At 51.8% G+C, this 15,677-nt stretch overlaps 1 protein-coding gene across 4 annotated transcripts in view; it reads left to right on the top strand.

Annotated features, from left to right (window-relative positions):
- TTC7B (tetratricopeptide repeat domain 7B) overlaps nt 1-15,677 on the top strand; it is a gene marked incomplete at both ends in the record, with an annotated part of 236,690 nt that overhangs the window by 164,074 nt on the left and 56,939 nt on the right. For all 4 annotated transcript variants that reach the window (XM_080707808.1, XM_080707806.1, XM_080707805.1 and 1 more), the window contains one exon: nt 7,418-7,534. In XM_080707808.1, coding sequence (XP_080563934.1) covers nt 7,418-7,534 — 117 coding nt within the window. The remainder of the gene's footprint in view (nt 1-7,417; nt 7,535-15,677) is intronic.

Here is a 15,677-nt window from a genome sequence, read left to right as displayed (position 1 = left end):
CCAGTTCTCTAAGTCTTCAGTCCCTAAAAAGGTCCCATGCTGGTAGTGGGCCAGTTACTCAGTGCTCTGTGGCCCCAAGAGTGCTGCTTGATACGGTGGCCGGGAGTGGTGGTCCCCAAGTTGGTACCCCATGGCCACCCGGAAGACCCTCACTGGAGACACGTGGGCGCTTTGGGCAGTGGTATAGCACGGCCCGCAGAATGTGGTCCTAGGCATCCCTCCAGAAGGGAAGGAAGCATTCCATTCTAGACCATAGCCGGAGTCGCCGCTCGGTCGTGAGCCTAGTGTAAATGGGTGTTCAGAATTCCCACTGAGCTTAAGAACAGAGGCATCCCTCATGCTCCCAAGGTTTTCTTTGGAGCCATGTGTGGTAACTCGTACTGTATCCCAGCTACTCAAGAGGCTGAGGCAGGAGTCACTGAAACCAGGAGTTTGGCACCAGCCTGGGCAATAGCAGGACCTCATACCTAGAATAAACAAACAAATAAATATTCTCACTGGAGTGAAATAAACAAGGCAGAGATTCCTAAGCGAAGAGGCGATGCGAGCTCTTCCCCAAACATCTCTCCTTTCCTCTGGTGTAGTCAGAGTTTGCCCACGGGGTGCAGAGTCGCGAGCTGCTGTGCTGCTTTTTGAACTTATTTGCACACGAATTCCCTGGGAACCTGGCTGTATGCAGACTGGGATCCAGTGGGTCAAGGTGAGTGGGGAACACGGAGATAATGTTCCTCACAGGCTCCCGGGAGATTTGGAGCCTGCCGGTCCACACTCGGAGCAGCAAAGTATTCTAGGACCTCTCACGGCCTTCCCCGGCTTTGAATTAACTGGAAAAATCTATATTTTTTTTCTAACAAGCCCATGAATAGCACGTCAATACAGCAATTAGGTAAGCCAGATGATCTAAGAAATTATGTATTTCCTGTGTAACAATGGAGTCATTAGATCATTCGTTCAAGTGACATTTATTGAGTATTGCAATTAAGGAGGCCCGAGCAGCATCTGTCTAGTGGGAGCGGCCACGTGCGTGGGTTCTGCACTCCCCTCCCTTCCAGCTGTGGTCAGAGGAGCCGGGGCTGATCTGCAGTCTCTGGACTCTGGCACCTGTAATGCCGTCAGCCTGCAGCCTGGGATCACCCGGCGGGGGTCAGGCCCGGGACCCCGACACCAGGCCCGCGCAGTGTTGCTCGTCGGTGGCCGTGGCTCACTGAGGACCACGGGCTGCTTTCTGCAGAGTTACATCACCTTCCAAGATCGGTCTGCTGGGGAAGCCCAGGCAGGACAGCCGTGGCTCCAGCCAGCACCCAGTCAGCCATGTTGCTGAGGACGAATGAAGACAGATTTACTTCAGCCCTGCTGAGCGGCTGGATGGATGGATGGCTGGATGGCTGGCTGGATGGATGGATGGCTGGATGGATGGCTGACTGGCTGGCTGGATGGATGGATGGATGGCTGGCTGGATGGATGGATGGATGGATGGATGGATGGATGGATGGATGGGTTGGATGACACCCCCTTGGAGCAGTGCTGGGCTGCGTGCAGCTGCTTTGTTCCCCTTACTGACTGCTCCCAGCCGACTCACCTGGCGCCACACCTCCACCTCTCTTCTCCCACACCATGTCCTTGTGGCTTTGAGTTCTCTTACCATTCTGACCCATCAGCCATCAAAACACCATCTCAACTTAAAATTGCAATTCCACATGCTTGCCCCGGCCCACCTCTGCTGATGACATCTGTCTTGACTGATGCTTGTGAGGTTGGTTGACCACCAGCCCCGCTCCAGCTACCTGGGTGCTGGGGAGGTACCCAGGGCCGACGGCCCAGGCTCTGCTTGGGCAGGTCCCACAGGGGTTTTTGTTGCTGTTGTTTGTTTTTGTACTGTTCTTTGCACCCCGTGCCACATTCGGTAAACAAGGAGCGCGACCCTGGCCCTGGGTGCTCACAAACAGATCAGCACAGAGTGCCAAGTGTTCCTGGTCCCAGTAGTTGTGTTTCTAAACCAGCCGCCATGTATGCAGCGCCCACGGGTCAGCCGGTCAGTGCGGGTCTGTGCACTGATATGCTTGGCTTCTCCTTGCTGTGCTTGGCGTGTGTTTTTAGTACCGCCGGATAGGATTGGAGGGAATGGTGACCTTAGCTCTTTAGCAGAAGGTTTTGTGAAGCACATTACATTTCAGAATTTAGAAATATGCACACTTTGGGCTTTATTTCAGCCTCAGCCCAAATCTGGACTCTGGGACCCCTGGAAGTGGACCCAGGTTGAAGCCAACCCAGAGTCAGGCACTGATAGGAATGTCCAGCGGGCAGGGACCTTTCCAGGGGGTCAGAAAGTCTTCCTGGGGTTGGCACTAGACAATCAGCCTGGCTCAGACACAAACCACTGTGATTCATTTCCTACGGTGAACAATGAAACGTCATGATGCCACCGGCCCCGAGAGGCCTCCCCAGGGTGTTCTAAGTCCTTTCTAAGTACTCCACTAAGCCAAAGGTAGCTGTTATTTAAGAATTCTTTGGGGATTGTTTAAAAAATTCCAAAAATAAGGTTAAGTATTAATTAGTTTTAATGAAAAGTAAAACTGACTAACTGGGTCCACGAAATAATTAGAATTTTTATGGGGGGGAGGCAGGTCTAGGGATGGAACCCAGAGGCATTCGACCTCCGAGCTACAACCCCTGCCCAAGTTTTTATTCTTAATTTTGAAACTGGGTCTCCCTGAGTCGCAGAGGGCCTCACTAAGTAGCCGAGGCTGTCGCGAACTGCAATCCTCTGGTCTCAGCCTCCCGAATGCTGGGATTACAAGTGTGCGCCACCGTGCCCAGCTGAAATAATTAAAATTTTATATGCACCAGACTTTGGGGTGAAAGGCCAGTCACAAGCACAAACATGCAAATGCGATCGTTCTCGAAAGATCCTTGCCTGAGATAAAGGCTCTTGTGGGCCCTGATGGGACTGTTAAATTCTGCCGGGCGTGGCAGCGCATGTTTGTAATCCCCGCGCTTGGGAGGCAGAGACAGGAGGATAGCACAGGTTCGAAGCCAGCCTTAGCTACTTAGGCTCTCAGCAACTTAGTGAGACCCTGTTTCCAAATAAAATATAAAAAACGTCTGGGAGTATAGCCCGGAGGTAGAAGGGCTTCCAGGAACCCCAGTACCACCAAAAGAAAAAAAAAAAAAAAGAAAAGAAAATGTTTTATGTCTTTTGTTTTTTTTTTAGTGTTTATACCATGGTTATATCTGACATCATTCTCCTGCGTCCTCTTGAGTGCTTGGAGTCGGATGGAGCTGGGCTGGAGCATCTGTTCTCCAGTCACTCGTGCTGTGAATTTGAGCTCTTGCCACCTAATTTTCAGGGTTGCCCTAAGAATGAGAGATTAAACACTGAAAGTGTCCAGCAGCCGCTGTTATTATTTTCTGGTCTTGAACACAGATGTTTCCTGGCCTGAGCTTGTTATTCCATAGTTATGAGCTGTGGGTCTTTGAATTCACTTCTCCGTCTGGGAGCCTTCGCTCCTGTTCCCTGAGCTGCCTTCAGGGAGGAGGTGCTATTTGACCTGACTCTTGAGGGATGAGTAGGGCTATGATAGGCAAAGAGGGATGGATGGAAGAGGCTTTCCAGGGGGAAAGGCATGTGCCAAGGCCCAGGGGTAGGAGGGTGAGAGGAAGACGTGGGAAGTGGCCGGGCTCAGGTGGGGTGTGCCTGTGGTGGGCAGTGAGTAACCCCCTCGAGGCTACGCGTGTGGGCAGGATCCTGATCACACAGGCACTATAAAAGATGTCAGATTGGGGTTATTAGTCATGGAGTCCAATTGGTATTTTAACAGTTCTTTTTCTTCATTAATTTTATGTAAGTTTTCAATGTGTCTCTGAACACATTTTTTTAAATTAGGCTAATGAACTTTGAGTCAGGAGCAGGAGGTATAAGGAGAGCATTTGCCAGTGTGATTGCAGGCTGGAGCCAAGGTTGGTCTTGGTGACGTGCAGCCCACGGCCCCACCTGGCAGCCTCCTCCCCCCACATCAGGAAGTCCTCCCGGGGTTGGCGCTAGACAGTCAGCCTGGCCCTGGTACATACCACCTCGACACATAGGCACCAGGAAGTGTATCAAATGCTGGTTCCTCCCAAGCCTTTTAGACACTTGTTCTCTGCCTCTGTCGATGGCATCTGTAATATCTCCAGACATGGATCGCAGCGCACTGCTGCCAGCTGTCTGTGTGCCCCTCACTTCTGTGCTAACACGACTTACCCCCACCAGATGTTTTCAGTGGTGTGGAGATGCGCGCGCAGGGCTGGGCAGACCCGATGAAAGCACCGCTGGCTCTGCTTCCAGGGCTGCTTCCTGCCCGGTAGAGCAGCTGAGATCTGGGGAGGGCGAGAAGGCAGTACCTTCTCCGCGGCTCTGCCGTGTGCGTCCTGGGAGCGCCTGAGTCGGGCCGGGCAGGCCCGGGGCTCCCCGCCTGCCTCTGGCCTCCTCTCCTGTCCTGGGCCGGCCTCTTGCTTTCCTCTGGCCTCACTTCCAAGCGCTTTCCCCACATTTGTGCTCACCCTTCTACTATTGTTCTTCCTGTCTGGTTCTCTTAAATCCAGCCCACACCTTTCAACTCTATATCCTGAGTCAAGTGTTTGAAAGCTGTTATTTCATGTTAATTAGAAGTTCTTTTTCCAGCCAAGAATCCTTGCACAGAGCCGTCCCCCAGGCCGAGGCCGAGACGCACGCACTCTGGCGTTTGGTACTTTGGGTACAGTGAAAGGAATCGCGGCTAATGGCCGTGACAGCAGGAACTCTGCCTGCAGGCAGGGAAACCTTCTCACCACCTCCATGGCTCTCCTGTGAGGCTGGCTGAGCTGGGGAGCTTGCAGTGCCCCAAGAACTTCACCACCTCTCCTGCCTGCGTGGCCTCCTGTCCTAGAGGGTCTCCCTTGGCCACAATTGCTTGATGGCCACCCCTCGGGTGGGGACAGTTGTGGGCTTTTGTAAACATCTTTTGGTGGCCCGAGTTTTGTGGGAGGTTCCAGTGGGTAATTCTTCCTGCCTGCCACATCTGTACTCATACAGACTTGGGCAGGGGTCAGCATCTGGTTCCTTTAAAAACCCCTCGGAAGCCGGGCGTGGTGGCGCACGCTTGTAATCCCCGCGCTTGGGAGGCAGAGACAGGAGGACCGCGCAGGTTCGAAGCCAGCCGCGCGCGCTGGCTTAGGAGACCCTGTTTCCAAATAAAAATGTAAAAAAGGCTGGGAGTGTAGCCCGGAAGTAGAAGGGCTTCCAGGAACCTCAGTACCACCAAAAAGAAAAAATAAAAATCCTCGGAGCCAGCCCTGGTGGTGCAGCCTCTAATCTCAGTACTGGGGAGGCTGAGACAGGAGAATCATGGGTTCCAGGCCAGCTTAGTGAAACCCTACTCAAAAATAAAAAATAAAATCATTCTGGCATATGGCTTGGTGGTAGAATGCCCCTGGGTTCAGCCTCTTGTACAAAAAAAAAAAAACACAAACAAACAAAAAAGCAACCCCTGAGACATCCGGAATGGCTGCCGCTCCCTGTAGGCGGCCCTGGTAAGACTTCAAGGGAAGTTCCAGTCCTCAAGATGCTGCGAGGCAGAGCCAGCCCTGTCCTCGTGTCTGGCTCCTGAGGCCCAGCTGCTTGTAGGTCAGGGACCGCATTCTTCCTGTTCCCTGTCGTCCCATCAGCCCAGGTCCTGCAAACCCAGGCTTGGGCAGGCCGCAGTCTTGGCCTCTTTGGGAGCCATGGAGAGGGAGTGGCTGCTGCAGACCCAGCCCTGAGCATGGGCCACGATGGGGAGGGAAAACTCTGAGTCCGTCGCTCACAGAGGAAAGAGGCTGGCGGCTCTCCGGCACCTTGGGATGAAGGCCTCGAATCATGCAGGGCTAAGAGGCTCTCCTATTTGTATAACAAACCCACAAGCACGTTTCTTTATCTTCACGGTTTAGAGAAAGTCATTGGTGAGCAGATGCTGATGAAGGCTGCTCTGCCTCAGCACAATCCTAGGCCAAGAGGGCCTCACACGGGGGGAGGAGAAAATCACACCCAGAAAACAGCTGGTGGATGGCCCTGTTGCCAGGCTCCGAGCCCTTAGCTACTAAGAGTGAGAAGACCCCCTCCCAGGAGGGTGGCTGCAGAGGGACAGTCAACAGCGTCTTCCATGCCGCTCAGGCGGGCACAGAGGCCTTCAACAACCTGCAGCCACTCCCTGTCTTGGTCCTCTCCTTGCTGTTAGTAACAGCAAACACCAACCGCCATAGCAGAGGATGGCGCTGTGCTTGGTGGAAGGCCTGCTCAACCAGGCTGGGTTTTAGCTGCGTTGGAAGAATAAAGAGAGGTGAACTTGTGGAGATTGCGACCGAGGGCATGGCTTACAGAGTGGTAGAGCGGAGAGGGGGGCCAGCGGACTGCATCGGTAGGAATGAGGGACGTGGAGCTAGGTGGGTGGGGGGTGGCTGGGGGCGAAGTGACTCCAAGGACCAGAGAAGGAGTTTTGACTTAGCGTGATGGCAGTAAGGGATCCCTGCAGTTTCATGAGCTGGGTTTGAAGATGTTGGGTTTCTGAGAGCTGGGCAAGTCTGGAGACAGGAAGACCATCAGGAGGGCACTGGCTCATGCTGGAACTTTCTCTGGGATAGTGTTATAAGTCCAGGAGCCAAGAGAGCTGGGGTCTGCAGTCACCCAGGCTGATGTCTGTCTGTGGAGAGGTGTAAGGAGAACTCGGAGTAGAATGAAGCCGAGGGCCCAGGAAAGAGAACGTTCTAAACTTAGCACTCAGAAGGTTTGCACTGAGGCTGAAGATGTGGGTGGTAATGAAAATAGGGAAGAGATACCTTGGCAGCTGGAGTGAGCTGGAGTTACGACCCTAAATAGCAGGACTGGGGAGGAGCAGAAGGGGAGGGCCTGCCCCTGAAGCCCCTTTGTCTGTGTGTCTGTGGTCCAGACACGCTTTTCCCAGCTTCTGAGACATGAGCATCGTTGTGGAAGGTTATCTGTAGATATTTATATCCACTGAGTCATATCTCATGTGTAATTTTGTAAATAAATCCAGACTCTCTTTTAATGAATTTTCTAAGTTTCACAGATAAATAGGTTTTATTCTAAAAAGCATGCTCTTAATAAAATCCCTGTGTTCTGAGTAAAAGTGGTCGCTGTAAGGCCTCCAAGCTGACCACAATTAGTCATCCTGCAGTCTCCTTTGCCTCCATCGTGATACTTATGCAAAGCCGTGCATGGGGCGGGGGTTCTGGAGTCTTTCCCTGCGGCTGCTGCTTCCCCTAGACCACAGGCGTGACTGCCCCGCCCTGTGTCTGTCCCGAGATGGTGCAGTCAGTCATGCCCTGGCTGAGCCCACCTCTGCGTGCGCAGAGCTGCAGCCCTCTGGTATGAACTGTGTCTTTTTCTCCCTTGTCTCCTGCATAGACTGCTGTTTTCAAAAGTGAAGTTGGAGTCGCTCTGCCGGGGCCCAGATGAGGCGCTGCTCACCTGTAAGCACATGTTACAGATATGGAAATCCTGCTACAACCTAACCAATCCCAGGTAAGAGGCCAGCGTGCTACTCTGTGTGGCTTTTGCATGGGTCCTCGCCTACCGGTGCAGTCTCTGATCGGCATTTAGCCAGGCATTGACTCTGCCGCCCCTGCACAGCCTCAGGTCCACGGATGACAGGCAGTAGTGACAGAGCTCCACGCCGTTTTCAGGAGCTCTTCTCCCAGGGGCTGTGAAGCCTCCAAGCCCGGGGCTTCATTTCTTTTGACTCGGTTCACAGTCGATCTCTCTCCACTCCCTCCCTCCAGCTCCTGACTTCTTAACTCCTGTGACAGGTCTTATCATCCCTCTGGTAAATCATGGATAGCCTACTTAATGATGTATTCCAGATGGGGTTCTTGCAGTAATATTTAAAAGACCTGCATAAGTTGCATCCTACCAAGGATAGGAGAAGTCACTATTAGCGTGATAAAATATAATTTTCCTAAAGTTAAAATCATGATTCATACAAACATAAAATAAAAATATGTCAAAGGTTTGATTAACTCTCCAAGCATGCTGGTACATGCCTGTAATTCCATTGGATTACCTGGGGCGGGGGTGGGGGGGCTGAGACTGAAGGATCGCAGGTTCGAGGCCCACCTCAGCATCTCAGCAAGATACTATTTCAAAAGAAAAGGGTTAGGAGTGTAGCTCAGAGGTAGAAAGCCCCTGAGTTCAACTTCTACTACCCCCCCCCCAAAAGAAAGGTTTTATCAACTCATTAGTGAAGGAACAGGTACAGTGTTAAGGCCCATCAAGCAGGTGTAGGCCGCAATACCGAAATGAATTCCTGTAAGACCGTGAGGTGCATTGTTGGGGTTATCTTCTTGGCAGGGTGGAAATCAACTGTGTTTCTACCAGACAAAATCCATTTGTCTTATTACCAGGGTTCTGCAGAGTGACTTCTGCCTAGTGAGAGCTGTAAAGTAGCCGAGTCAACGGGAGATCAAAGGTGCCGCCCCAGAGCCAGCGCGTGGGGCAGCCAGCCCCCAGCAGTCCACTGCACACCCAGAGCCCACTTTCCCATGCCCACATCTGGGGCGCTTTTCCGGACATCAGCTTGGGTCACACAGCTGTTCAGCTTGTGACAAGGTAGACAGGCAGCCCACATTATGCCCTAAAGAACCAGCAGCCTGCGAGGGTGTTGTTCTAGGGCTGTGGGCTGGCGCGGTCTGCAGCGACCTGCAGGGGAGAGGTGGGTGTGAGGTGGGCACCCGGACAACAGACGGGAGCCCCCCATGAGACTTTATTTTACAAAAGTTTCTCCAGTTAAAAAAAAAAAAAAAAAAAAGCCGGGCGTGGTGGCGCACGCTTGTAATCCCCGCGCTTGGGAGGCAGAGACAGGAGGATCGCGCAGGTTCAAAGCCAGCCGCGCGCGCTGGCTTAGGAGACCCTGTTTCCAAATTAAAAAAAAAAAATGTAAAAATAGGTCTGGGAGTGTAGCCCGGAGGTAGAAGGGCTTTCAGGAACCCCAGTACCACCAAAAAACAAACAAACACAAACAATAAAAGCAAAAACCCCAGTAATCCAGGTGTGTTAGCACACACTTTAATGCCAGTACTTGAGAAGTTGAGACAGGAGGATTGCAGGTTCGGGGCCAAACGCAGCAACTTAGCAAGACCCTGTTTCAAAATAAAAAGGGCTGGAGTGTGACTTGGAGGTTGAACACCTCTAGGTTCCATCCCCAATATCAAAACAACAACTAAAACAGTGTTCAAACACAGCCCGTGAAGGGGCCCCCGTGAACCACCATTAGACAGGCCTGTGCCGGGGCCTGTGGAGAGCAGCCGAGTGGGTGGCTCTGTGGAGAGTGGGCCCCCATCCAGCCTACACCCACAGGGTCCTTCAGGGCGCGAATCCCTGCCATCGCCCCCCCCCTTTCCTCTTGGTTAAGGGTCGTCATAAGCCTGGCTCTTCCCTTCTGTGCGTCTAATCTGACAGTAATGATCATTTGAATTTTAAAAGATTCTAATTCTCTAAGTCTGAAAGAAAAAATGAAAAACGCCCGTATTTATCTTCCCGGGGTCCCCACGCCTGGCCTGTCAGTAGCCGCAGGATGGAGGAGCCTCTGCGCCAGGCCCCAGCCGACAGCACATGCTGGCCCGGCTGCCGCCTTGGCCCGTCCCCCTCAGGAGGGAGAAAATAAAGCCCTCAGCCTCGCTGAGGCTGCCGCTCCCCAGCTCTCCACACCTCTCCCACCTCCCCACATTTCCTCCCACTTAGCAACCAAGAATATTGAATGTGAGGAGAAGAAAATAGCAGAATTGGAAAGCTTTTTAAAAATACTTAACCGAATGCCTGGGCTGTGTCCATACTTCCCCCGTTTCCTGAACGCTCCCTCTGGGCCAGAGCAGGGCGGACCTTGGCTCCAGGCGCAGAGCCTGTGGGGTGGGGTGGCCGAGGAGGCTCCTGTGGCTACTCAGAATGGCTCCTCCAGCACTTCCCGAAGCCTGGGCCGGGGGTACTGAGCCGCTTCTTATTAAGGAACATCCTGTTTGGCTTTTTTTTTTTTAACTTTATTTTCTCTGGGATATAAATAAGTGCCTCTCTAACAGCCCTCAGCATTGTGCAGACTTAGACACGCTCCAGCCGGCTCCGTCTACCTGGGTGAGAAGTGATCCTGGCCATAGAAGAAAGCATGGAGGCCGGGCACAGTGGTGCACACCTGTAATCCCAGTACTTTGGAGGCTGAGATTGGAGGAGAGCAGGTCTGAGGCCAGCCTCATCAATTTAGCAAGACCCTCAGCAACTTAGTGAGACCATGTTTCAAAATAAAATTTGAGAATGGCTTGGGTGTAGCTCAGAGGTAGAATGCCCCTATTACCAAAAACAGGAGGAGGAGGGGGAGGAGGAAGAGGAAGAGGGGGGGGGAAGAGGGGAAAAAGGAGGAGAAGGGAGGGGAGGAGGGGGAGGAGAAGGGGAAGGAGGAGGAGGGGAAGGAGGAGGAGGAGGAGGAAGAGGAGGGAGGGGAGGAAGAGGAGGGGAAGAAGGGGGAAGGAGGAGGAAGAGGAGGGAGGGAGGGAGAGGGGAAGGAGGAGGAAGAAGAGGAGAAGGGAGGGGAGGAGAGGGAGGAGAAGAGGAAGGAAGAGGAGGAGAAGGGAGAGGAGGAGGAGAGGAAGAAGGGAGAGGAGGAGGGAGGGGAGGAAGGGGAAGAGGAGGAGGAAGCACAGGGCGGATGCTGTCTTGACACAGTGGGCACACTTCACAGCCTCTGTGAGGCAACGTGACGCCCGTAGCCCAGAGTCCCCCTTCAAGTCACACGGGGCTTTGGACAAGAGTAGAATCACATGAACGAGTGCGTAAGAAGCATCCCTTCCTAAAAATAAAACCAACTGAAAACCGAGCAGGAAGACTTTGGCAGGAAGCAGTTGGTTTCTCTCGGGAGTCGTCCGTGCTGACTTCTGCCTCCCGGAGCCCCTCTTCCGCACAGGCACAGTGATGGCGGCCTGCTGTCCACCTGCCAGGGTTCCCCAGGCTCCCGCCCCTGCTCGGTCCTTCCCGAGGCTCAGCACGGCCCCGGGCATGGCGGGAGAAGGCCTGAGGAAATCGGACGTGGCCACGACAGGGAGCGGCGGCCACACTCAGAACAGACCCCAGCTCCGTGTTCTCAGCAGCGCGGCCCTCTATTTTTGCATGAAGGAATACAGTCTGAACTGGCCTCGACTGCGCCTTGAAGGCGCGGCCCGGGCTTCCGCCTGTAGTTTCGGCTCGCGGCTCTCGCGTTGAGCAAGAGTGGGTGGCATTCTCTGCAGCTCCAGAGTACATTTGGGGAGGCGTTGGCCATTTCAAAAGGCTGGATTCTCTTTCCCCAGCTCTGCAGTTTTGCTTGTATTTCGGATAGAAATCTGCCTTGTGTTTTGTCTTCCCTCCCTTAGTAAAAATACACAGCTCCCTCTGTCCTTGTGCATACTGACTCGGCCGCCCGAGACCTTGCGAATCTGCGGCTCTCACCAGAAGGCCCTGCGGGCTCCCGCGCTGACCGGCCGCATTTCAGCTCAGCCCGGCAGCAGCCACTTCCATTGGAAGTTCCCCGCGCCCGCGCTGCCCCGGGCTGCATGTGTCGTCTTCCATCCCCCACATTAGTCTTGCAAGATGACTACTGTTGTTTCCATCCCCAGATATCCAGTGGAAGCTCAAGGAGGCTAAGTAGCCGCCTAAGTTTGCCCATTTGAGCAGGCGGGGGAGCTGTGGCTCCCCATGGCAGCGCGGCCTCTCCTGCGGTGACAGCCGGGTCCTTTCCAATTGTTGGCCGCTTCTGTCCCCTCCTGTCCCTCCACCTGAACCATCTCCACCATTAGCCACGGGTCGACATTGCCATGCTGAAGAAAAAACTTCCTAAATCCTATTTCAGACACTTACTAACAAATGGCACACACACATATCCTCTCTCTCTCTCTCTCTCTCTCTCTCTCTCTCTCTCTCTCTCTCTCTCTCTCTCTCTCTCTCTCTGCTCAGCTGAGAGATGGAGACCACATTTCATGCAATAGTCACCAGCATTTTTTCTTTTAAACTGGAGATGGAACCCAGGGACATTCTACCTCTGACCTACACATCCGGCCCTTTTCATTTTTTGTTTTAAAACAGGGTCTTGCTGCGGCTGTCCTCAAATCTGTAATTCTTCTATCTCAGCCTCCCAAAGACTGAGATTATAGCCACGAGACCCCGTTCCTGCCTCACCAGCATTTTTGTGGAGATTCCCTTGTTTCTTTGAAGCATGTTCTTCTTCTTCAAAGAAGACAGATAAAATGAGCAAGCGTCATGTTAATTCATACTCATTTTTCTGAAGAGAAAAACTGAGTGTCAGGAGGCTACCAGGAACTTGGCCTTGATTCTTGTAATCCAGGCCCTGGGGGCCTGAGGGCCACAGGACCCCCGTCCCACCTGCCTCTGCTTGGTGCTCTAGCCACGGCCCCCTGTAGGAGCCGGTAGTCACTGAGCCGGGCACTGTCCCCGGAGCTGGGGAGAGGCAGCGCTGTGGCCCTGACTCCACCGCCTTACCTCTGTGTGGCTGTGGGAGACACGGGTTTCGAAGAGCAGTTTACTATTTCCAGTATAACTTTATCAGTATGATGGACTTGAATTTTCAGTCTTAACGAGGAACAGAAATTCTCTGTATATGTACAGCTGTGCCTGTGGACATGGCCAGCGTATACACCACGGATTCGGGAGTGCTTTAGTCTCCTCTCGACACCATCTCCCAGCTCACTGGCCAGGATGGGTTTCTCTTCCTTCCATTCTCCTCGGTGCCCGGCACTCCTGGCAGCCTCAGGCCCCGGGCACAGAGCGGGGAGATGAGTGACAGGTGGTCACGCAGACAATGTCCAGACAATGTCCAGAGTTGGGAAAGGAAGGCGGCTTTCAGATTTGCATGAAAGATACTGGCTGGAGCAAGGGAACCAAGGTGACTCAAAAATGGGCCAAAGTCTCCCCTCGCCCATTCTCCCACAATCCACGAGTTTTACCAAAGAGAAATCTTTCTCTGTTCTGTTTTTATGGGGTTTTTTTGTTTTTGTTTTTGTTTTTGTTTTGTTTTGTTTTGTTTTTGTGGTACTGGGGGTAAAACCCAGTGGCTTTTCTACCTCCAGGCTATACTCCCAGACCTATTTTATACTTTATTTGGAAACAGGGTCTCACTAAGTTGCTGAGAGCCTCACTAAGTAGCTGAGGCTGGCTTTGAACCTGTGCGATCCTCCTGTCTTCAGCCTAACAAGCGCGGGGATTACCAGCGTGAGCCACTACACCTGGCACAAAAGGAAATCTTGATTGCTTAAAACTTGGTAACATGTCAATGAAGAACTAAAGATTGCCTTAAGCTTCCAGTAGAAAATCAAATCAGTCGCAAATAGCTATTTTTTAGAGAGAAAACATTCAGTCTGGAAACTAAAGCCACTCCACTTGAATAGGTGACTGTGGCTTATATGCTGTTTTCAAAGGGAATGATAGAAAGCCGACTGAAGGTGATCCAATATGGTTTCTCTGGTGATAGAAAGAGATAGATCCCGTGTTATTACCAGTGAGTGAGGGTCACAAATTAAGAGCATGGTTTGGTTGGAGTTTCTGACATTTGGAGTAGGAGTTTATAACTCAGCTTCTCCATCCCTCTCCCACTTGGACTAATATTCCATGGCTAAGTTGTCTCTAAGAATTACCAGCCATAAGCCGAGCATGGCGGCGCACGCTTGTAATCCCCGCGCTCGGGAGGCTGAGACAGGAGGATGGCACAGATTCAAAGCCAGCCTCAGCTACTGAGTGAGGCTCTCGGCAACTTACTGAGACCCTGTTTCAAAATAAAATATAAAATAGGTCTGGGAGTGTAGCCCAGAGGTAGAAAGCCCCTGGGGTTCCACCCCTAGTACCACAAAAGAAAGGAAAGAAAGGAAAGAAAGGAAGAAAGAAAGAAAGAAAGAAAGAGAGAAAGAAAGAAAGAAAGAAAGAAAGAATTAGCAGCCCTAGTCACCGCAGACACGTGTTTTCAGGCAGCTGTATTTATAATGACACTTGACATGTGCCTCCAACTTACAGCTCTTAGGCATGTTTCCTCTATACTACATCATCCCGTCCTTGCACAGTTCTGTGTAGGAAGATAATCCTTATCTGGTCAGGGTAGTCACCAAGGCAGAAGGAAGGTGGCCTTGCTTGAGGTAACCACTTAGTGACAGGTGCAGGCATGAGACCCGTTTTAACCTGCTTTTATGTCACTTTGACCAAATGCCTGACATAAATAACAGAGAAGAAGATAGTTTATTCGGCTCTGGGTTTTAGAGGCACGGTCCATGGTCGGCCGGCTCTAAGGCAGACATCATGGCAGCTAAGCTCGACACAAGGGCAGCCAGAAGCAGAGAGGGGAAGCAGCCAGAGACATTAGAGCCCCCAGGTACACTCCCAGTGACCTATCTCCAGCCTCACCTCACCTGCCGAAATTATGACCCAATATTAATCTTCAAGGCCGGGCGTGGTGGCGCACGCTCATAATCCCCGCGCTTGGGAGGCAGAGACAGGAGGATCGCGCAGGTTCGAAGCCAGCCGCGCTGGCTTAAGAGACCCTGTTTCCAAATAAAAAATAAATAGATAAATAAAGTAGGTCTGGGAGTGTAGCCTGGAGGTAGAAGGGTTCCATCCCCAGTACTACACACACACAAAAAGATTAATCTCCAGTAGATTTATTCATGGATGAGATTAGACCCCAGCTTAATAATCTCCCCTTGAGCATTTTGTTGCCAACGCACAAGCATTTTCCAGGGACACTCCAGATTCAACCATGACAAGTACCACAACCCCCAAGTGAGTCCAGGACCCCGGTTTCCAGGTCCTTCCAAAGCAGCACACTCGGCAGCTCAACTTCTGCTCTGAAACTTGAGGAGATGGAAAACTACGGCACTGTGGCTGAAATGGGCCCGGCTTTGGCCACCAAATACCCAGGCCGGTCCTTCTTTGGCAACGCCGACACCTGGAGAATTCTGGAATCTCGCGGTGATGAAAAATGTCTCCATATTTTGAGACAAAGTCATCTGAAAAACTCCCAAGTGGGAACCATTGCAGTATTTCATTAACCCTTGGTAATATTTATATTACAAATGCTACATGAACAGACCAGTGCTAGGAAAGTTCAGTCAGTTCTGCAGTTAATGACAATGCGTGTATACTTCTTGTTTTCTTCTGCTCAGAGACATTCGTCGTTTCTCCGTTGTAGAAATAATTAATAAAGCTGCTTCCAAAAAACCTATACGGGATGATGTAATAAGTGTAGGCTGACAAACAGCTTGTACTGAAGGAAGTTTCCTCTGTCTCCTTTGAATCTCTCTAACTGCATCAACTGGACGTGGAAATTGTAGCCTATAAACTGTGTTAAGCTTCATACCAAATCTTGTTTGTGCTGTTTTTAGCAACAGCTGCATAGAGGAAGGAAATCGTGTCCCTTTATTATAGAATTTAAACTTCTTAACGATGACAAAAAAAATTACCCTTAGAGCGCCTGGATAGATTTTTGTGGTAAAGGGGAAAAGAAGCAATAGTTTTTACTTATGAGCTTCAGAGAATTAAAAACAAAAGCAAAAAGTCCGTATGGGCTCGGGTCTCTTCAGTGTTCCTTTCCCAGCTGGGCCTGCACGGTCTTCCTGTGACACTGTGGCGCGGAGGGTGCCCAGCCGGTTTT

Source organism: Muscardinus avellanarius (genome assembly GCF_963383645.1).
Source record: "Muscardinus avellanarius genome assembly, chromosome: 12".
NCBI lineage: Eukaryota > Metazoa > Chordata > Mammalia > Rodentia > Gliridae > Muscardinus > Muscardinus avellanarius.
The sequence above is the reverse complement of the archived record's forward strand: the minus strand, read 5'-3'. Positions and strand labels throughout refer to the sequence as shown.